The following is a 23,208-nucleotide window of genomic DNA, read 5'->3' on the forward strand; positions in this document are numbered from 1 at the left end:
CCTGGAGGTGTTGGTGTTTTGCCACCTAAGCTCTAAAAAAAACCAGTGACCTCATCTCAAAGTGTTCTTTTCTTCTCTATTTGCTCTGGTTTTAAGGTGTAGGTATCAAGTTTAAACAATCTTCCACATGTTTTTTCTGTCACGTGTAGAGGTAGCCTTTTGTACTCTGCCTAACAAGCCACTGCTGCATGCGCATGAATGCACACGAGCCCAACATTACTGCAAACACTTTGTTCCCAAGTGGAGCCAAAATAAGCAATTCAAAAAAAGGAGTCTTGTCAGGGCATAAGGTTGGGTGATAGGGTAGAAAATAAATAAAAGGGGTCAGTGATATCTCAAATCACCCGTCTTTCTCTAATCAGTTTACCCTAGGCAAACATCAAAAACAGCCACTGGCTCTGAATCAGGCGAGGTAGAGCAGATGATTGCTTTATCAGCTGGAATTTGCTGATATCTTAGACTGTGAGTGACTAACTGGAAGAACTTACCAGGCAGAAACGTAACAGTGTCAGATATGAGTTTAGCTAGCACACAAGACAGACTGAACACATACAGTAAACCTGTTTAGGTCTTTCTTTTTTTTAATTGAAGCTTACTTTGGAACTTTAGTAATAACCTTTATTTTTTTAAAAGTAGGGGCACGTATACATCACGTCAAAGTACAACAACATTTTTGGAAATGGACTGGTTCTTCTATAGCGCTTTTCTACTCGAGCATTTAAAGCGCTTTAAGCAGTATGCCTCATTCAACAAAAAATGTATTTTCTCTAATGGCCACTTAAACAACAATTTTGAAATTTGGGGGCGGGGTTTACAGATACATGACCTTACAGGTGCCTGTGGCCAGTAGCTGTCTGCTAGACTTCATCTCAGCTAATTCGAGTCGCTGAACCATGTTTGTGTGGTTGGCGCCTTTTATACCAGTTTTATTGGAATCCTCTGACAAATAATAGGGCTCAAGCTGGCTTTTCTAGAAGACACACTGGTAACTGTGGTGTTGGCCTGTATAGCCTACAGATGTTAATGCAGTCTGAATGTTGTTATTTGCAGAGACATGTTTAACACCAAAACTGGTTTAATTCTTCATTGATCCCATTGTCTATCCTGAATATGCACAGATTTTTAGTTTAACACATACATTTAACACGTACATGGTAGCTTTTATGTCTGAATGCAGTGCAGAAACATAGTAGAACAAACACGAGACTCAGGTGTACAAATGCTCCATTGCATGAGTCATACGTTACTATTTTTAACTGTAAGAAAAGTAGGCCAGTTATGATAAAATTCATTGACCAGTCTCAACTGGAATCAGTTGCGGATTCCCTTACAAGTGCTTCTGCTCCTGCAACATTTAGCAGTTGGGAGGATCCTGTTAACAAAAGCAATTAACATTTCTTGTTTTTGGTAAATGGAAATTGCCCAAAAGGGAACATAGTCCAAACAAAACACAGGACGCGATATACAGCTAAATATGCTTTTGATTTTACTGCATCTTTAATCTAGTGTTTTTTCTTCCTGACCCTGTGCTCCCCTCTCCCCACCTTCAGTGCTGTGTTATTTACTTCAACATGTCCTGCTTTTGTGTCATATCACTAAAAGATTGCTATCCAGACGTCCTGTCTCACTTCAGCGTCTTTTCAGGTTTTTTTTCCCCTCTTTGGAGCTTTGCATTTAGCTGAGTACAGACTGATTATCATCACATTTAGGAGGAAGGCTCCAGGTAGCATCACCATCTCTCTCAAATATGTGGGTGGCGCTGATAAGAGCGGTCAACAGGTTTTGGTCCGCTTCTCCTTTATCTCTGAGCTTCTTTGCCTGAGCTTCCCTTCTCTCTGTACACCCTCAGTGATCCGGAAAGAACCAAGATCCAGACTGACAAGACACACGCACATACGCACACATCAGATAACACAGTATGATTGGTTCCAGGCAGTTCTCTGAGTTTGTTGTCTATGTTTTCAACTATAAAAATGTTGTGGTACGGGGTTTAGCCTTCATCAGTTTGTGTATGTTGTTATTGTTGGGTATTTTTTTGTATAGTACTCCTGGATTTTAGTGATTATGGTTCATGTCATGTGATACATTCTGTGCTTTCTTTCTGTTTTTCTGAAGCTGATTATTATTTCCTAGGTGGGAGAGTGTGTTCCCAGATTAGTCTTACTTTTCAGATAATTAAAGGATGTTTTGGGTTTTTTTCAGAATCACTAGGGTTCATCAGGCATTTAATTAGCTCTGTCAATAAAGGAAACTCCCTTTTCCTGCAAGGACACTGAGCCGCAGTGATAGTGTGCTCTAACTGCAGGGTGCAGGTTTACACGGCTATGCAAAATATTTGATGGTGAAAGTATTTCATTACAATGTTGATGCACGGCCTTTATAAAGCACTCTTGAAACATTGTGTAATTAAGTTGGCTTGAAAGGTCCTGGAATTGCAAACACATACTCAAAGCAGGACAAACAAATCACCCTTTACAGTTTCAGTGTCACAGGCATCAGTGGGATCTAAATCTAACCATGTGGCTTTGCTATACAACAAAAGCTTGTCTGTGATTTATGTTTTTTTTTTTTCGGTTTTGTTGTAGTTGGCGCTGTGTTTGTTGTTGGAGCTGATTTAGAGCTTAAAGTTGATGCTGTGTTGTTTTTCTCCTAACATTTCCATTGTTTACACATGCTACCACCACTAATGGTATGCTGTGTGACGGCTTATCCTGCTACAGCTGTCGTCCCTTGTGTGGAGTTTAATTTCAGTAACGTGATAGTCCGAGACAAGCCTCCATCCGTGGCTGCTGGCAAATGCCCCCCTTAACTGTAATGGACCCTGGACCCCTAAATCCGTGTGCCAGGCTCCTGATAATCAATCAGCCGTGCCGTGGCCTCCTGTCCCGGGCACACCCCGCGGGGTTCTCCGAAGGTAGCTGCCTGCATCAAGGACAACTCAGCGCCACCTGATCCTTACAAACACCACAAGAGATACTTTGATGCCTGGTGTTTTTGCACCTCTTCTTTCCACACCCTGGCTGCTTGACAAGGTCTGTTGCTATGCCCACTAGCCTCACCAGACCTCACGAACACAGCTCTGTGGGCAGAGATGCACACCAGCTGCTGCTGAGTCCTCATCATTGCTTACATTGTGCAACCCAGAAAGGGTTTAGATTTTTATTAATGCTGTTTTCTCATTAAACTTGGAAAAAAAAGATGATAATCACCACAGTTTTCACCCTTTCCGACCCCTTAGCGCCTCTTGGCACTTCCTCTTCTTGGAGCTCTGTTTATGCCTGCGTTTGCAGGTGACTCACGTCTTCTGGAAAAGTTTCTGTCTGGGTTTAAAATTCCTCATCTTTTACAACTCTCCCCAACTCTCGTTTTCTTTCTACCTCCTTCTTCCATCTATTGAAGCCAGGCTCTTAGAGCCAAGCCAGGTATGATTATATCTTGGTTGTTGTTATCCTCAAAGGAGCAATACAGTCGCTTTTTCCAGTGTCTGGATTAAGTGTGGGGGGGAGCAAATATGAAAAAAAGGGGAAAAATAGTGAGACAGAGAAAGCGATGAATCTCTGATCTGTTTGTTTGGATCACCATCCAGATTGCCTCATAGATAAGTGTTTAGTAATTTCTTCCATTTCCTTGTCTCATAGGGACATTTTAACGATTTTTGCAACACTTTCATGGATCACATAACTGAACATTCTGGTTTGCATTACTCTCCTTGAGGGCTTACATCTGTTGAGGAATGATAATTGGACTTTGATGCTGACTCTGTTTGTTCTGCTGGTATCTCTTGTTAAATGACTTCATGAATCATCACAGTGACACATCGTTGTATTTCAGGAAATGACAGTCAGACTTTCCTTCTGTGCTGAGGTATATGTTAGTCTAGAATGCTGCATGGGTTGAAAAATACATCAGATTACAATGAATTCTTGTTTTAGTGACGAATGGATCAAATGGAAACAGAAAAAAGAGAAATGCCCCCCAAAAAAGCCTGTTCATTAACCGCATACTTCTCGATAAAGAAGATATCATTTGGCACAGTTATTAGTCTACATGATAATGAAACAACAGTCAACTTTTGGTATAAGTGGCAGCTTTGTCCAACACGAGGAAGCATATTGAAAAGCAAATCTTTACTTGTTGAAATAAATTGTAAATCTTTGTATGTTTTTGGCACCTAGAGGGACTCTTCCTCGAAGCTTTGAGGATGTGCTTTGAGTGTGATCACAATCTTATCTTGTTTGTGTGTGAAAGTATTCCGATAAAATGGTGCGGTTGCTTCTTGTTTATGCTCTCCCAAGATTCCTGTAATGTTTCCTCAGCAAACACTTCTAGTTTCACTGTAAAAAAAAAAATTATCAAATCAAGCTTTTAATTTAATAATACAGAAGTTTTGCATATATTACGACATTCAGAAGTGAAAAGTGTTTTGATATATTGCACAGTTGCTGTAGCTTGTTTTTCAAGCTCCAATGACTGTAAATGTTATGTAAGTTCCTTGAAAACGTCCCTTTAGGGCTTGAAATCTGTAAGCTTAGTCTGAATATTATTGAATACAACATGATGTTCATTTTGTGAATCAGTGGCCACTAAGGGAGTCAGAAAGGAGGATAATGCTGTAGGGCTGGGCTGTTTAATGTCCTGGTCAGAAGCAACCTTCTCTGTTTCTTCTATGTTTTATGTAAGCCAAGAAAACGCCCTGCTTAATGCTTCATATTGGAATCACTGACCAGTCTATAGGCCTGAAGTGATTGTTAGCAACCACTTGTTACCAGTCAGGGAATACTCATTTTTCTGGTACCTAGGCCTGTGTGTGGCCTGTGCCCCCAGATCTGCCCCAGATGTGTATATGACATAAACCACTGCCTACTGTCATCTCATGTAAGCAAACATGCGTAATACTTTATGTTTTAATAAATACCATACACATTCATAGTGATTAGAGAACAGTAAAAACAAACACATTAGCCGTTTTTTACTACATTTGGTAAATTGACTGGAACTTATACTGCGTCTTTCTACTCAGTTGCGCAATCAAAGTGCTTTTTACTGCAAGTCTAATTCACCTAATCAGACACACATTCACACACGGCTTTCTTCCAAGGATACTTCAGCATGCTGACTGGAGGAGTCAGGGATAGATCCACTAATCTTCGAGTTGGTAGACAACCCACTCGACCACCCCAAATTGTTGACAGCATGCAGCATAGTCAACAGTTACTGCTGATAAATTACTTTACCTAGCACTGATGTTCTGCACTATTTATGATAGAGCAGGTCTGAAAATGTCACTGCTTTAAATTTCAGCTCTTGGTAGCAGAAATGTATTTGTTTTTTTTACTTTGCTTCTTCTTGCTGGTTAGGTGAAGGCACACAATGCTACTTTGTTGCTAAAACCGTGCTAAAACCCGCTTGGTTGAGGCTGCATGTTGAAAAATTAGGCTTAAATGTGGCACGGAGGCGCTTTTACCAGTACTGAGCTTTGAAACAACAAGCTGGAAGGGAAGATGTGTCGCAGATGTGCCATAAAGGCCAGCAGTTTTGACAAAACTCCAGTGTTTGACACCCTGGGAATAAGCATGGACTCTAAAATATCAACTTGGCAAGAGCAAATGTAAAACAATATTAAAGGGATAAAGGATATTGTACTCTGTTCAGTATTTAGTCTGGTTCAGAACCTATAACAAACTGTTTACTTTTTCCATTAATAAATCCATCTAAATGAGTACTGCAGTGTTTGCAAATATGTTTTGTAGTGACTGAAAACATATGAGTGTAGCAGAAATGCCGTGTACCAGAAAATGTTAACGGTTTCAATTATAGCGTGTAGATCTTTGTCTCGATAATACGCACTCCATAACCACATCTGAGCAACTTAATGCTCAGCCTGTTTTTCGTGTTTCTCACTAATTCAAGCACTGCTAATAATAACCTGTCAACTTGTTTTTTTTTTTTCTTTTTAAAATTATCTCTCTTATTGAGACAGCAGTTGAACATAACAGTAATTTGCCTTTTTACACTTTCTTTGCTGTCACATTTTTAACTTTATAATTAAAAAATAAAAAAGAAAGAAAGAAGGAAAAAAAGGGAAAGAAAAGAGGGAAAAAAAAAGTCAACTTGCTTTTTAATCACCATCACTCTGATTTCAGCTCATTTGTTCTGTTATTGAAGTACAAAAGCTGTAGTTTTAGTTTAAAAGCAAAAGCTGATCTTTTGGTGAGCTGTGAATAATTAACTTACTGTGGTGTTGTGTAGATCCTAAAATATGAGTGCTTGTGGGTTCAGTTAGTGATTTACAGCTTTTTACTGCTGACACACAGAATGGAGCTAATTTGATTAGTCTGAGAATACAGAGAGGAGGAAGTTTAAAGATGAGTGTCAGACAGACCTCCGAACCCCCCGAGAGTGTCAGTTCTCATCAGTGACAACAATAGAGAATTTTAACAGTTTGTAAGTAAGCTGGTGTTTTTCAGTTTGAGTACAATTTAGAGAAAATGATGGAAAGCCAGATCCTTGCCTGAGATGATTTTGGGTTAAGTCAACGCTCACACTTTGAACCACCTGACTCACTTTGGCGTAAGTGAAGGCTAACACTAGAAACGAGAAACATCAGTTAAGGTCCCAAAACAAGCACGTTTGTTTTCGCCATCTCACTAACAGACTGTGAAAATGTATTTCAATGGGAGCCTGAAAAAAAAGGCATAGTTGCACGCTGTAGGGATGGTTACAGGGACCCGCCACTTACTATTTTTTTCCCCGTGAACAAAGACTCCACTGTGTGAAAGTTAAGAGCCCTCTGAGGATACATATCAGAGCTAAGCAAGTGCCTTTTAGGGAGAACACAGCATGCCGTCTTTGTAAGTTTATCAGCAAAGTGAGTACATAAACAACCACAAAGCTAGATAACGTAGAACAATCTACATCATAACAGAGCTGGATTTTCACCAGACTAGTAGCAGTTGCCTGATATTAATGCTTATAAAAAACAGAACATGAGAATATCAAAGCTTTGACATTTGCCCAGTTCAGCTGTGTGAAATCAGATCATGTTATGTACTCTGACTGATCTCGCAGGATTTGTGTTTTTTACTCTTCTCACTTCCTCAATATACTTGTGGTAACATGGTGCTAATTTCTCTCTTTCTTTTTTCCCTTTTTTTTTCTGCTCTTGCCAGGTTGACTTACATCTGAAGCCCATCCAGTCTATGCTGCACCACCAGAAGCCCCTGGTCTTCGTGCTCAGCTCCCTCCAACCATTGATCTGGAATGTCAAAACAGAGAACCTGGCTCTGCGCATCCAACATACCTTTTATGTGAGTCCAGAACACAAAAAACCCTTTAAGTCCTGCTTCCTAAAACTGTGTATTCATTTCCTCACAGGCTAAACCGCATTACCGTTTCAGTAGCCTTTTCTATGAGTAACATATTTGAAGCGATGTAAATGCGAAGAAGGCCGTTCTGCACTTCAAAGGGAGGTTTCCAGTGTTTTGGGGGCATATCTGGTCAACATGCATGCGCAGTCATAGTGTGTGTATAGCCATGCATAATGTTTCATCTGGTGCAATGGATTCTTTAGTTGTAATATAATTTTGGAAGTATTTAGCGGAAGTTTGACTCACATTATCTTATACAGGATGCAGCTGTAAGAGTTTGTTTTTACGCTCATAAATGGCTCAAAATGTATTTATCTAACACGATCTGCTTCGTCAGCTTTATTCATGCTCGACATCCACCGAGTCGTGTCCCCCACCCTTCTTTACACAGTCCTGTTGATAGCTTGGCTGCTGTTCATATGACACTGGGTGTATCCATGTATCATAAAAACCCCCTCAGCGGTGAAGGTGTGGTACCAAAAACTGTAGCACTAAAGCTTCACCAACTTTATTCTTTCGCCTACTGATTTTTGTTGAAAACGTCGTACAAGTTGGTTTGTAAGGAAGTATATAATATTGATAAATCCTGTGTTTTTCTTTCTACAAATGTAACTTTTATTTGTTACAAGATCTTTTCCTGTTGCTTTGCAGACTGAAGTTTTTCTTAGGACTCGGGTGGAAGAGGCAAAGATTTAGTGAAGGGTATCTTAGTGAAGCTGGAGCCAGGTCCCCTGGGGATTCAGCCATATTTAGTGAAGGTACCAGGGGGCCTCTCTGGGAAACTTAATAAAAAATGTAAAAATGCACTGCTTCAGTGCTCTTGTTCAAAGCCTGTGTATCACATGAGAAAATCAGTGTGAAATGAAACCCAGAAGCCTCCGCTGTAGCTGTGGTCTCAGTTGTAGCTGTGGCTTCACTGTGCTATATAACTATGAAAACTTCGCTTTGCATTCATGTGAGCTGAAGGCTTTTCTGTCTTTCTGGCTTGCCAAAAGTATTCATTTTTCAATTTCTATGTTAACACCAAAGCGTTGTGCAAGAACGCAGCATCAGGTACACAAATTATTTCCATATGTGGTTGAGAGTATTCTCGCTTACTTCTTAAGCTCAAAACATCTTCCCATAAAAGCCAGTGTGATATGGAGGAGAATATGGACAAATGGCAAAAGCTTTGTGTTACGCACAGGCGCATAACACATGGACAGCAAGAGGATCCAGTGACTGTTGTTTGGGAGCATTTTGCTGGCAGCGCTTCAGTCTACTGGCCCTCTTACAGGAAAGGGTCACTGCAAGTCAATAAAGTGGGTCATCACTTTTATCCAGTGCAGACTTATATCCTGATAGATGTTGTATCTTCCAAAATCAAAATCCCCCAGTCAATGAATAGTTTGCCAAAAGTCTGAGAATGATGTCAATCTTGCTGTTATCATTTCTCAAACTGGTGGAAAACCTATGTGAAATGTTCGAGTCTGACATGTTAAACACTCTCCACTGCTATCATCAAAAGACTGGTAATATCTTTAGGATCCAGATGCTAAATGCTAAATGCATTTCAGCTTTTATAGACTCCACTTGGTGTCTACAAAAGTTGTCCAACATAACACTCAAGCAAATGCATGATGCTTAACATATCCAACAACAACAACAAAAAACCCGAGATATTAACCATAATCAAATATTACTCCCAAACAAAAATCAACAAAATCAAACAAAATCAACAGAAAGCATCGAATTCACTGAGACCAGCCTTGGAATGGTCGCAAAATCTAACCTACCATTAGATTTAAACCAAACAAAAAAAAAAAAGACCAAAAGAAAATAAAGAAATAACAAATAAGAAATATAATCTGTACAGATATACATTGCTGCTGCTGTGGATGAAGAGGAAAGAGGGGGAACAAACTTCCTGTTCCCTTTTATTGGCTTCCAGCTCATTAGACCAGACCAGAGACATCTAAATAAAGAGTGAACAAATTATGAGGGATGGATTATAGAGTCTGATATACAGATAACCAGAGGGCCAAGGGCACATAACACCAAACACCTCACTAAAGCTGTCTTCACTCATGAACAGTGGCCAGTATCTGGAGAATTAGCTTGTCCTCAAGTACCCTGTCTCACATGTAGCACACAGCAGAGCATAGTCTGCTTCATATGTGTTCTTACTACTGAAAACTGGTTTAGAGACAATGCCAATGCCAGAATGTACAGCACTGTTACTTGTGTATTATGTTACAGCTTTCAACAAAGAGGTTCTCCCATAAAGGCTCAGTCATGTCTTGAAACAAACTTCTTTTCCTTTAATTTGTCACCTCTCCATATATTATTTTAAGAACTCCGTACTCCAATAACATGTTCTGTGTGTCCCAGCCTGGTTGACATTTAGAACAGTAATTCACTGAATATTAATAGGCCTCTGCTAGATCTTATGAAACCTTATAGGCTTGTGTGACAGGGACTTTCATCACAGAGTCATATTAGGTCTCATCACCTCTGCATCAAGAGTGCTTCCTGTACAATAAAGTGTTTAGATAGTTAGATGACAGGGTTTTGTTTTTACTCATTGTGTGTCCTAGAAAGGTTTCTTCTCTTCTTAGAGAAATTTAGAAAATCTGTTTTTTTTAAAAATAAAGCATTAACAGACATTTTTGAGGTTTTTTAAAATTCACTAACCAATATGGGATCTGTTTGTGCTTGAGTGGGATCATAGTTTTCAGAGAAATTTACTACATTAGGATATTAGGCCTGAGTGCTAAACAGCCCTTTTAATTATCATTTCCTGTACAAATGGAAATGTTCTCATGTCAGAAAGAAACGGATGCATTTCATACAGATGGATGAGCATCTGGCCAGCTTGTGTTTTCTTAAGCTCTGATAATGTGTGGCCAGTGAGATGAGTGTTTCTGCAAAGACCAGCAGGTCAGCATCACACTAAATATCTTCCCTTGTCAGTGGTGGCAAACAGACAGCAGCTGAAAACCATCATTTTAAAGAAAACTTCGAGGCAGAGCTAATGCTGTGAGTGTAACCATGTTGGCAAGGTTTTAATAACTTCAGCTTAATCTCCAATTCCGAATATATTTTATTGAATTTTCTTTTTAAATGATAAAATGTATTCTTACATCTTTGACTTCATTCACAGTATTCATTAAATTGAAGCATTTTAGACCCAACCAAACCAAGGTGTCAGCTTTCTCTTGTTTGCCCTTCAGTACAATATTTGTCCGACACATAATAGCAGCTTTTGAGTGAGCTGAAAAGAGATAAAGGGAATTTAAACACTGAAGAAAAAGGCCCCTGTAGCCAGACAAGGCTGAACTAATGGCTTTGACTGACTACAGGGGCCCCTGCTGAATTAGGTGTTAAGTATTTCTGTTTGAGTGGCAGCACTGAGCCCTCTGGCAGTGCAAGCTGTTGGTATCTTATCCACCAGCCTGACTGCTGCACATTGCCCAAAGGAGTCCCGGATGTTGCTCCTCTTCTCAGGTTCTCTCCACAGTGACACCTCCTTAACATGCCACAAAACTGAAATACAACTCAACATCTTGCTTGAGTCTTCTCCTGTTAATTGGTATTCATCCTCGTCATCTCCAATAACTGTCATAACTAATTCTAATTGATGTTTGGTTAAACCTGCTTTTGAAGTTGCTGTTACGAGCTTCTTTACCTTCATCCATTTTTTTTTCTAACCACTTGTCAAAAGGTGGGGTAAACCCTGGAAAGGTTCGTCACAGGGCGCTTTGACATCCGCACCTTTAATGAGGTAGAAAAGGTTCGTTTGTGGTACTGCACGTGAAACAACAACTGACCATGACCACTGATGCAAAAAAAAGGTCAGCACATTAAGGACCTTTCCACTCTTTCTGCTTTAGAAAGGAGTTGAGATGTTGCTGTAGTGAGAGCGAAGAGCAACAGAGTCAAGTGAAGTCGGTTTTGGACACTTCAGAACAGAAACCCTATGCCAGACCTCCCTCACTTGCCTTTCCACTGGAGAGGCTGTTTCCTGCGACTAACAGGACTCTGAATCAGACCTGCCAGTCCTTGTTTCCTGGTCCCAGTGCTCAGGGCTCCATGGACACAGATGGGCTGCCTGGAAAAGCTTCAGAGATGTTGAGCACACTGTTACTGTTGGCCACTGGACTCCGATGGCTTTTAAAATGCCAGACTTTTGTTGTAAAACATGCTTTCCACAGTACTTTTTGTCAATCAGCAGCAGGCGGGAATCATCGAGTTTCTAAACTGACATGAAATATGAACACTGAATAAAGGCCAAATTTTATTTTACCAAGGGACACCATGATTAGAAGTGAGACATCTGCAAAGTGTGCTTTGGTGACTTTGTGGCCAAATGCATATATTTCTTCTTGTGGGTTTGAGGTTGAGAGCTGTGTTGCATCTTCGCTTGAAAGGCTTGATCTGGAGCAAATGTTTTATGGCTTTTCATGGAACAACACTGTTTAAGCTTTGCTGTTGGCATGTATGTTGTCCACTGCCTGGTTGCCAAACTTTGCCTTTTCACTCTAGTATTTCTTTGATTATTTGTAGGCTCATAGTTTGAGCTCTCTCCTCACTGTAATCACCAATGGAAACCATGGGTAGCCACTAGTGTTTTTATTTGGAGACAGAAATGGCAGAGGAACGCTCCAGAGTGGCGCTGAGACATATGGTATTGTTTTCTGCACAACACAGCCTGCCAGTTCACAGGAACACATCTGCAGAGAGCAGCATGATTAGGTCCCAGTATCTCATTGAGTAAGAGAAGATCAAATCAGCCACCAAAGCATTTATCACATTAATATCAGAGAGTTATTGCATGCTCATAATATCCATCAACTCATGCTGCACTTTCCATCACCCTCTTGTGTTTGCAACACCTCTTATTTTCCAAACAGCTTTTTGCAATTTCCCAGGCTAAGGGTGTTGCTCAGTGAGAACGCAGCTCCGTGATAATTGATCTCAAACATTTGGCATGCAGTCTCCCTTTTGCTCCACATATGGCCATAACATGTTGATCCATACAGGCAGAAAGAGCCGGAAATATACTGTTAAATGTTTGGGATCTTCAGGACTGGCAGATGTGCTTTTATCTTACATGATTTTAAATATATCCTTCATTGAAAACACTGAAAAGGCAATAACCAGATGACCAGAATCAGCTTCCTGGAATCCTTTATTTATCCAGGTAAAAAATCTAATAGAGATTAAGATTTTTTTTAAGAGGGCAGCAGAAATGACAAGAAAAAATCGATTTAAACTTTCCAATTGTAACCACTTTCAGTAACACAGTTGACTAAAAGTACCATTATGAACATGAAAGCATGTATGTCAGTGCCAGAGGTCTAAAGAGGACTTTAAACTTCCAAACACATTAGAAGGTGTTCAAATCGAGGGCTATTTACGGATAGACTGGTTATGATGATGGCTTATTAAAAGCAATAAAATAAGAATCTTTTTCAAATTATGAAATTATGCTTTAGTTGTTGGACTTCTTCCTTTTCTGTTTGTGCTGTAGGCTAATTGGTTAATTGGTTGATATACTTCATTAGACCAAATTCTGACTGGTTGAATAATTGCCGTTGTTACTTTAATCAGAAGAAGAGTGGTACAGTAGTAGCCTCCAGAACTGATCCAATATTTTTGGAAGCTGAAACATCAGACTTCCTGTTGAAACATGCAAATTTGGGCTTGCCCAGCTTGGTAGTCTAATTCATTTACTGTGACTCAGCTTGAAAATAATTGACACCATTACAGAGAACTCAGCATGGCAGCACTTTGTTAAAACAGATCTCCACCCGAGAGTAGAGACAATTTTACTTCACAAGTATTTCTTTTCTACAGCTCAGTCGGGAACCGCTGGAGCCCAAAAACGAAGCCAACATCGAAAGCCTCCCAAGCTCACTTCCTAGAGTGGCCACTTTACACTAATTTAAGTCACTGAACGGGGCCCTCCCCACCAGTTTCTGCAATTTTTGTGTCTTTTGGGATATTTTTAATGGAAATATCTAACAAATAATATGGCAGACTGTGTGGCACAGAACGTCCAAGAAGTTTATGCTTTGGTTTTGTTGAGTGAAATTCTAGTGCCTTAGGTTATTTAACCCTATTCAGCAGGTATGTGTCACTGTGTTGCACCTACACACTCTTTAGAAGCAGCTTGCTAACTAGGCATGCTAGGATTAACCGATAACTTAGCAGTTCAACAACTCGACCAAATACGGTCACTTCTGGCTCCAAAAGACAAACATGGTTGCGGCCAAATTGTTAATGTTGGGTTTCAAATTATATACAGTCCATGCTACAGCCTTATAAGGACATGAATACAATGCAATCATCTTTAAGATCTTTTTCCAGAGTTTCCTGACATCAGAATAAGCAAAATGGATTAACTAAAGCACCCTGTTTAAGTACACCAGCAACAAAACTAGCACCAGAGAACTGAATGACAGCTTATGTAAACAGACGCAGTACAGTATATTTATATTTATAAATGCCATTTAAGAAACTACACTTTGGTTTCCAGCACTTTTTGGTCTGCCAGGCGTGCAGAGAGAGGCCGAGCAGAGAGAGAGAGTTTGTTAAAGCCCAGAGTGGGTGCCTCACTTCCCCGTTTCAAATTCCTGAGGTTTCCAGTACTCTGGAAGGCCTGGAGCTAATTTGGCTTTCAGGCTTTCCCCTCTAATTCTTTGCGACTAATTATGGTCGTATTCCCGCAATTAAACTGATAAACTCTGCTGAGCTTGGCAAGGATACCCCGGCCCCTCCCCGGCAGCTTAGTGCACCACCCCTCTCCTCTTCACCATCTTTCTTTCTGTTTCTTCTTACTGTAGTAAACACACTAAAAATAAAGTCAACCTGAATTCTTCGACAATGTCTGTCTCCTAGGCAGCAGTATTTACAGCCTCTGGTGACAATGCCAGGAACACTGAGAGGAGCGTCCAGAGGTCAGACAGATGTTGTGCATGCGGAGATTTGAAAAGTTATGTCTGAAAAGCCTAAACAGTCAGAAGGGATATTATTCTGTTATCATTGAAGCATGATTGCAATTTAGGGACAACTTCATAAACTCATCACAGAGAAGTGGTATGACGTATTATTTCTCAGATTCAAATGGATCTTAATGTTTTAATTGCGCCTGCCAGCACTGTCTCAGCTCATGCATACAGATAATATACCTTGGAGGAAAGAAAAACAAGCATGGAAATAAAAGGAGGTGGGCTGTCTAGACCGTGCGCTGGGACTCATTTGGATGTTTGGTAGGCTTTCAGTAAATATGTATGTGAATGTTTATGTCTTTGAAATGAAGCTCTGAATTCCAGTAAGTTGCAAAGGTGGTCCTTTCCTGAAAAAGTTTATATTTTCTCTTTTTAATATGTAAATGTGCTTGCCTTCTAGGCTTTGTGTCTGTCAAAGATCTGTGTTGTCCCTTGTGGGATATCTGTTGCCCTTGTGGCCACTTTAAAACACAACTATACATTTGTGATGACGCCCTACACTGGAAACCAGACACCTCGTTGTGTAGAGGAACATGTGTAGAAATATCCTGAGCATATTTGTACAAGCCATGCAAAAAAAGTGAGAAGTTCAATCGTGTTTAAAGAGTTAGCTTGAATGCTTTGTTGTGTTTTAAAGTTTATATTTTTGTGATGCAATAAGAATGAGCAAAATTGAAGTGCATATAAGAAACACTTTTAACTGAAAAAATTTTCTCTGAAATTGAGTTGGACATGAGGAAAGCTGAAAAAAACTGAAGAAAACACGTTATATAGAGCGGGTAACGTTTTATCCCAACAGTTCCTTTGTCCTCTTACACTCCTGCTTTTTTTTTCTTCTCCTCCAGGTATCTTTGGGCTCACAGGTCAGGTTTAAGCCGGAAAACTTCTCCCTATTCACCCGCATACAGCAAGAGACCTTTCCCCACGGCAATGAGCAACTCCTCAACTGGGCCCAGAAGAAGTACAGGGCAGTCACCTCTTTCTCTGAGCTCAAGATGACTCAAGACATCTACATCAAAGTCGGAGAAGGTGTGCACCAGATTCCCAAAATTCCCAAACATAGCTCTGGGCCCCAAGGCACTCCTCCACCCCATTCCCCTTTAGCTTTCATAACTTTACTTAGCTTTTGTGTTTTAGCCCAGGCTAGAGGTTTACATGCACTATGCTAGAAAAAGATTTTCCTTCCCTCAAAAGACAGTCACCCTTTCACACTATTTAACAAGGCCGCCTGTGGTATTCCTACATTTTGCTTGCTTACAGCCTCAAGAGTTCTTGGAACCCAGAACAAAAATGGTTGTATTTCTGTAACATTGTAACATCTTTAAAAATGACTGGGTTCAGAATAAAGCCAATACATTTAAAAAAAACAAAACATATATAGGCAAGTACTTTCTCTACAAGACAAAAAAATGATCCCATTTAAATTGAAAATGTTGCGCTTTTATCATCCTTATTTCAAACTTAAAATTCTTGTATCAGACAGAGCAAGCAAACAAAGAAAAAAACCCCCACACAGACGTTTGTCAGCAACAACTCTGCAGTTTTCAACAGTGGAAGGGACAAAAATCTTTTTGAGGCCATGTATGAGATGAGTTTTTGCATTTGACAAGAAATGAAAAATGTACATTGGTTTATATTTCAACTGCTGTTGAAAAACACAAGCTATGGTAGCTGAACTACGAAGCCAAAATGATGAGTTTAGTACTTTGACTTACTGAATTTTGGGGCTTACAGACACTAAAGTAGTTGCTACTTTGCTGTAAATACACCAGAAGACTTTATAGTGAAGCCAAGCAAACACCCAATACTGCTTTTCATTTTTTAACAAGGTGCAAGGTGTCATATTCTGTAGTTGGGGGAATAGGTGGTAGTTTTGCCAGGAAAAAAAAAGTTAGGAGGGAAAGATGAGGTTAGAAAGAATTAGACAAATAATTTCCGTTTTTTTTCAGTAAGTTGAGGGAGGAGTGTTTCTCAAGTGAAGAGCACAGGAGTCTCCGGGGTGGCTATGATTGATTTTCACACATGTTCAAGATGCAGAATTACAATTCTTTATTTTCTGCACTCACATTGTGAACAGACAACGCATCCGACTCTGCATTTCATCAGCTCTCAGACAAGATAACTTGTTTTTAATGAGAATCTTTCACTGCATGAATATAGAGCAAAGCTTGTGTCCAGAAAGAAATTAATGGCTCCACTAAGTAAGTTCTCTCTGTGTTTTGTTAGTTTCTGTGGAGAGCGGAGAGGTTGCTCAGCCTTCACGCTCTTGGCTGGTGTCATTAGGGGCTGTGGTTTGGCAAAACCTCAGAGTGCCATGATGTTTACTTCAAGTAAAGAGCTGTAGATTTCCACTCCTTCACATCTTCAGAAGTGTTTCATGAAGATGGACAGATCCTCACTTTGCTTTCTAGCATGCCCACACTCAAGGTCTCTCCTCAGCTCTTTAAGTGCCACAAGAGTTCCGGAGAGGAAGGTGCCAGCCTTCAGTTTACACTCTGTCCAAAGTTCTGTTTGCCAAATAAGGAAGCATCTGTCTGTGTTTTCCCGTTGTACTGAGAATGAGCACAACTTTTCATGTTAATGAATTTTTGAACTGTTGTGAAAGTGAAGGAAAAAACACAAGAAGTTTTGATTGAATGAGCATGAATATTATTGTCCTGTTATTGCAAAAGAATTCTGGTAAAACATCTTGCTAAGATTTCCCACATAAAATCTAATTTCCCTGTTGATAGGAAGACAGATCATGCCAACCAGGGCACACCCAACCTCGTTGGGCGCACAACCCAGGGCCTTGTTAGTGCTGCGAATAGTAGCTGCAGGGTTACAAGAGCAACTCTGCTGTAGATGGAAACAGCTGGGTTAAAGCAAATGTTCAGTCTTCCGAAGGTTTCGTGAGCAGGACGTTGAATTCGTCACTAGAGCAGGGGGTGCTGTTCTGTTGTTGACATCAGGTTCTGACCTCTCTGTGGTAGAGAGGTAACAGAAGCTATATTTCTCCTTTGGAGGATCAAAATAGTTTCACAGCCCCTCTGAACAGTAACACAAACATTTCTCCACTTTCAGATCCACTGTCTTCTGACACCTGCAAGATTGATTCCAAGTTCCTGTCTTTGAACTACCTGGGCAGCTACAAGGAGCCCCAGACATCAAAAGGCTGCGTCCTCTCTGTGCCCCACAAAGACAAAGAAGTCCACATCATTGAGCTCCAAGCCCCAAACGCCAGCAGGTGAGCAGCCAAGGCTGCAGAGGCCAAGAATACATGTTGTCACGGTTTATTTTTGAGGTCAGGATGCGCTCAATAATCTCTGTGGAGTTTATTTTGGATGGGAACTAACATGAAGGCGGAGGGGGGTTATGTTCACTTAGTGGTTTTCTTTTGAGGAAGAGATTTCAAAACTTGGTCTGACGGTCCAGTTTGCCAGATAATGTCCTCACTCCCCAGTGGAGTGATTATTCTGTACACCCAAAAGACAGAAAATCTGGGAATGTGTTGTATCTTGTGTGCTGTATCTTGCTGCGGTGTTATCTGTTATGTAGTGCATACGTCTGCAGTCTTTTTTCTGGGAATACCTCCAGCTTTTTAATTAGTTGGCCAGACAAAGGAGGCACAGTAAAATTGCGTAGACCTGACCATCTATTATTATTTATTCTTTCTCTCTCCTTTTTCCTGCAGTGCTTTCCAGGTAGATGTCATAGTTGATCTGCGGCCACTGAAGGAAGGTACCTGGGTACATCGTGACGTTGTCTTGCTGCTCAAATGCGCTAAATCTGTGAACTGGGTCGTCAAAGTCCACAATGTAACGGGCAATGTGCATGTTGTGGTAAGTTGGCAGCATTACAAGATACAAAGGCTTTCCATCAAATGATATCTTTTTTGCTCTACAGGCATCACGGTTGATTTTATATAGTTGGATCACATATCACTGTGGGTGTCGTGGACAGAAATGTCAACACTTTACGCTGCTGGCCAAAGAAGTTGTCACAGCAAAAATGTGTGTTGAACTGGCGCCTGGTCCACGCTGGGGGACAGGGTGGGGATAACGGGTTAGGAGGAACTGTGAAATTTCATTGTGGCAGCTCCAGGAATTGTCATCACTTTGAGAGAGCCAGAGGCTGGAGTGGAAAGGGCATCATATATTTTCAGAGCCAGGCGTGCTGCCGTATTGGGCCAGAGCTGCTTCCCATCAATCATAATGTGAATTACGCGGAGCGCTTTATTCAGGCTTTCGGGCTTCCTCACCACACACAAAAGACAAACAGTGGCTAATTACTACAGTATATCAGGATACACTTTACTGAGAAATATGGGTTTGTGCATATCAACGGTGTGCTTGAGCATATAGTTTTGATATTAAATCTTCATTACTGCCACTCAAGTCTCAGGACCCTCAGGAACCATAAGAATATGACACCTATGCACACTTTAGAAGAATAGTTTAACTGTAGATCATGTCGATGCACAACTGGCCGTGGTCCAACCACCACAATTGCTGCAAGGCTGGAATTTAGAGCTCCTCTTTTCCTGGAGTAAAAAAAAACCAATTCCAGGTGAACCGAAAGAGAATCGCCAACACTTTTTTTTTTTTATTTTGTATGCCACTTTCTTAAGTTTGCATTTTCTAGCATGTATATTTGTGTTCCCAGAGGTGTGTTTGTCTGTGTGTGTGGGAGAGGGCTTGTGTTTCCTCAGTGTCTAATGCTGATACTCGCTGCTGCAGCAGTGACACTGCACTTTTGCCAGGCATGCTATGTTTGTACAGCTGCCTGCTATACACGGAGTCAATCAGGTTTTTGGGTGTAATGCCAGGTCAAAATCCATAACACTTAGAGAGGAGAACAATTGACCAGTCATGCATTGTGTACAAAGCAACTATACGGAGTTATATTTTGTTAATCTATTGGATTATATTTAGCTAGCAGTTTAGTAGATGTACAAATGAATGAATTTTCACTGGAGGATCCGCGCTCCGGCACGTTTGACCCTCAAAGTCCACTTGACTAGTGTGATAGCTGTGTACACACCCTGGATTGTTTAATGTGGTGGTCCCAGGGGCAGTTTATTTGAATGAGAGCAGCTTCTGGAAAATCTGAATTCCTTTGCTTTACTTTGGTTTAGAGCTAATTAGCAAACAGCTTAATGTTAATATGATTGGAAGATTACACCTTGTAAATATCAGCGTGTTGAAGTTGTCATTTGTGCATATGCGAAACCGCTAACTTTAGCATGTAGCAGTGCATCACACAGCAACAGGTATTGCTATGATCTTCTAGCATTGTTACGTCCAGCTGAACTGTTCAAATAGAACCTAACATCACTGTTGTTTTTATTCTTTTTAATTGATGTTTACAAGATTGTAACATACATGGTGAATGTACTTCTCAATGGTTGACTTTGAGTGTAACACTAGCTTGATGTAAACCTGAACCGGTTACAACAGCTGACATCCCTCAACCATTTATCTCAAACATCCAAAAGGTCAGTCATTTTTTTAGCTCCCCCACTGCTTACTTTTTGACTTTTACTTGACAGCAGCGGTACACAGGATACGCTGCTTGTGCAACCAATGTGTGAGAGATCGTCAGCTACGCAAGCGATATGATGGCCAAAATAAAACTCAGGCCTCGATCTGTCAGAAAGCAGGTTCTCGTCAGTGTTGCTCAAGAGACTTGAATGTGTGGGAAATGGCTGTGAGAAAGAATGAGGCCTCCCTCACTGGGGGAGCAGCAGGGCAGGACACAAATTTTTAGGAGCAAGCTAACATGTTGGTTTCTGAGCACTGATCGAGCTGCGACACGCCCATTACCTCACACTCATTCACATGATTCACACATGATTCATGCAGAATAAGTGCAGGACTGTACTTGAAGTTGAATATCTGTGATAAAACCTGAACAGTAAAGGATATTTCTTTTTCTTTTTTTTTTGTAAAACAGATCCCGTATTGGCTAACTTAAATTTATCTTCTTGTTATTTTGAGAAAGCATCTAATGAGAGTTCTGTTCCACAGGCCTCTGATACAGTGACTGTTGGCTCACAGGCACCTGTGTCCAAAACCCCCAAGCAGTACTTGCCATCAGGGCCACAAGCCTTAATCCAGTGGGCAAGCGATATTGGCCACAGTCCAGTCACATCTTACACCAGCACTCCTGTGGCAAACCACTTCAATATCCGACTTAGAGAGCCAGGTAAGCTGAAGAAGAATCAAATTCTTCATTCATGATGAAGCATAAAACTAGTGTGAAATTGTAAAAAGTTGTAGGTGTAGTTTCCTGGATGCAAAATCAGCCTCATGAGGTTACGTGTGACTTCCAGATGTTGTGGAGTCTCTGGAGAGCAAATTACCTCCCGAACTCGCCATCCTGCGTGATTCTAGTCCTCTTCCTGACGCTGGAACTCCACTGCGACGATCCGGTCTGCCGTTTCCATTCCTTACAACTGGGGGCATGCCTCCGCTGGAACACCTGCCCTACGAGCCCGATGAGCCCGAAATCGTTTTGAATGTTGACCTAAGTGTGCAGTGCAAAAACGAAAGGATGGTGGTCAGCATTGACAAACAGAGTCTGCAGGTGAGTAAACAACTGGACAATCTCTGATTCTGCCTATTTTAAATATCTGTGTAATATCTGTCATAAAACAGAATACACATAAAAGTTAAAACCAAAAATCAAGAGCTTAATGTTCCAAAAATGAAGGGAAAATGCAAGTTACATCTCACAATAATTATATTCATATATATATATATATATATATATATATATATATGGGTATAATGAACAGATGTGATTAATTAGAAATGCATCTGATCAATGAGAAAGGCATTTTGTTGTTTTACTTTTGCGTCTCTTTTCACACGACACAGAGTCAGTGTGACAAAATGTGACAAGAAGAGCAGAAAACAACAAAATGGAGCTCATCCAAAAAGACTAGCAGCGTCTAGACCAATTAAAAGGCTGAATGGATGTCTTCTGCAGCGATTACAGAATACCAGCATAAACCTCCATGACGCTGTGTTGTTTATTTTCAAAAAGCACGCACTGTGTGCTGAGGTTGTTACCAAATAATGATGCTGTCTTGGTCTAATGGTTACATATGAATAATTATGGAGGCAGTTGACCCCACCTATCTGTTGTGTGGGGATAGCAAGTTTCAGATCTACAAAAGTGAAATGAGAAAAAGTAAATTACTGAAGCAGGCAGGGCTGTTTCAAGCATTTGGCGTCTGAACATAGGGACAGCTCAATCAGCCCACATCACAGAATGGAAACTGGCATAGGCTGTAATTGGGAGCTGGAGCTAGACCACCTTGTGGGATTTGTTTATTCCTGAGAACTCAAGGTTTTGCACAAGTACTTGGACTTTTTTCTCCTTTTTTTTTTCTTTTTACAATTCTGAAAAGTTAATAAAGGAAAAGTGTTTGATCTCCATCCATGTTTGTCTTTTTATTTCGTTTTTTTCTTAACTTAGGCAAGTGGGTTTACAAATGCCAGCCTCACACTTCAAGACCCACAATGCAAAGCAACAGTCAATGCCACCCACTACACCCTGGAAACTCCTTTGACTGGCTGTCAGACCGCCAGATTTACCTTAGAGGATAGCACGCTCTACATCAATTCTGTGAGTATACTATCTGGTGTTACAGTACATAGTATAGCTGAAATTACTTGAAAATGCCCTCTCTGTATATCAGACCTCTAGTTGCTACTATAAATACAAAGATATGATTAAATTTTTTGAAATAAACTACAAAACACTTTTCATTTTTTTAAAAGTCACTATATTTATCTTGGTTTATTTTAACTTGTGAACTTGTTAAAATGAGAACATTTTAACAGAAAAGCTTCCAGTCAGAAAACATTATTTTCTGCTTGGTGAAGCTTTAGAAAAGATAATAGTTTTTGCTGAAATACACCGTTTAAACAGTTTTAACCATGTGCCAAAGCCAAACTTTGCCTGTCTAAACAATTCCCGAGTGACTAGCATCCAAATAGATGTGTGTTAGCCTAGGTTTAACATATTAAGATGTTACTGGTGTAACACCAGTAACATCTTGGGCTTGTTAAAGCATTGATATCTATGGGCAGACAGAGCTGTGACACTCTGAAGTCAGGGAAAAATTTGCCCACTGTCAGAAAGCCTTTTTGTTTTATTTTAATTTATTTTTAGCTTTCACTTGCAGTTTAATTACATTTAGAGAATAAATGTATTTGATTAGTTTAGACAAAGATCATCATTTGAGCTTAAATACTCAAACACAAATACTCTTTCAAAGAAAATAAATCACATCTTAAAAAAGATCTGGCAGAAAGCTTTGAAGGCTAATTTGATTATATTAGTTGTTAGGGTGTTTTTTAGCATGACCAGTGCTTAAATGTCAGCACTGCCATGGGAAATGCTCACTCAGAGGCTTGACAGTTATTTGTGTCATAAATAAATGATTTTTTTAATAAAGATGTCCACTGATAGCCATGCTCTTTTTGTGCACAAATGGAAACTGGAAAGATATGGAAAATATGTGCAGGAAAAATGATTACGTTTCTGACTCATTTTTGTATCTAATAGTGATCACTTGCTTTTATGTGATTAAGCATTCAGATCGGACATCCCCAGTTATCTTCATTATTGTGGAATGCATTCATTCAGCATGTTTGTTCTAACAAGCAAGCATGAATCACTTCTACCCTGGCCTTTTAAAATCTTTTGTTCGGGGAAGTTTGGAAAAACACTTTTTCTGTCCACTGCAGATTGAAAACCCAGGCATAAGTCCAAGGTCATCTTTTGTGTTAGCACTTGGACGTGCAGACAACCTCTGACCTCTGGTCAAAGGAGATTAATTTTCATTGTCTGGGTTC

The 23,208-nt window shown here is 40.2% G+C and overlaps 1 protein-coding gene across 4 annotated transcripts in view; it reads left to right on the forward strand.

Annotated features, from left to right (window-relative positions):
- tgfbr3 (transforming growth factor, beta receptor III) overlaps nt 1–23,208 on the forward strand; it is a 73,562-nt gene that overhangs the window by 34,198 nt on the left and 16,156 nt on the right. For all 4 annotated transcript variants that reach the window (XM_039606428.1, XM_039606431.1, XM_039606432.1 and 1 more), the window contains exons 4-10: nt 7,170–7,307; nt 15,205–15,388; nt 17,423–17,585; nt 18,033–18,180; nt 20,368–20,545; nt 20,673–20,926; nt 21,824–21,973. In XM_039606428.1, the coding sequence (XP_039462362.1) occupies nt 7,170–7,307; nt 15,205–15,388; nt 17,423–17,585; nt 18,033–18,180; nt 20,368–20,545; nt 20,673–20,926; nt 21,824–21,973 (1,215 nt within the window). The remainder of the gene's footprint in view (nt 1–7,169; nt 7,308–15,204; nt 15,389–17,422; nt 17,586–18,032; nt 18,181–20,367; nt 20,546–20,672; nt 20,927–21,823; nt 21,974–23,208) is intronic.

The sequence above is a fragment of the Oreochromis aureus genome, linkage group 23 (assembly GCF_013358895.1).
Source record: "Oreochromis aureus strain Israel breed Guangdong linkage group 23, ZZ_aureus, whole genome shotgun sequence".
Taxonomy (NCBI): Eukaryota; Metazoa; Chordata; class Actinopteri; order Cichliformes; family Cichlidae; genus Oreochromis; species Oreochromis aureus.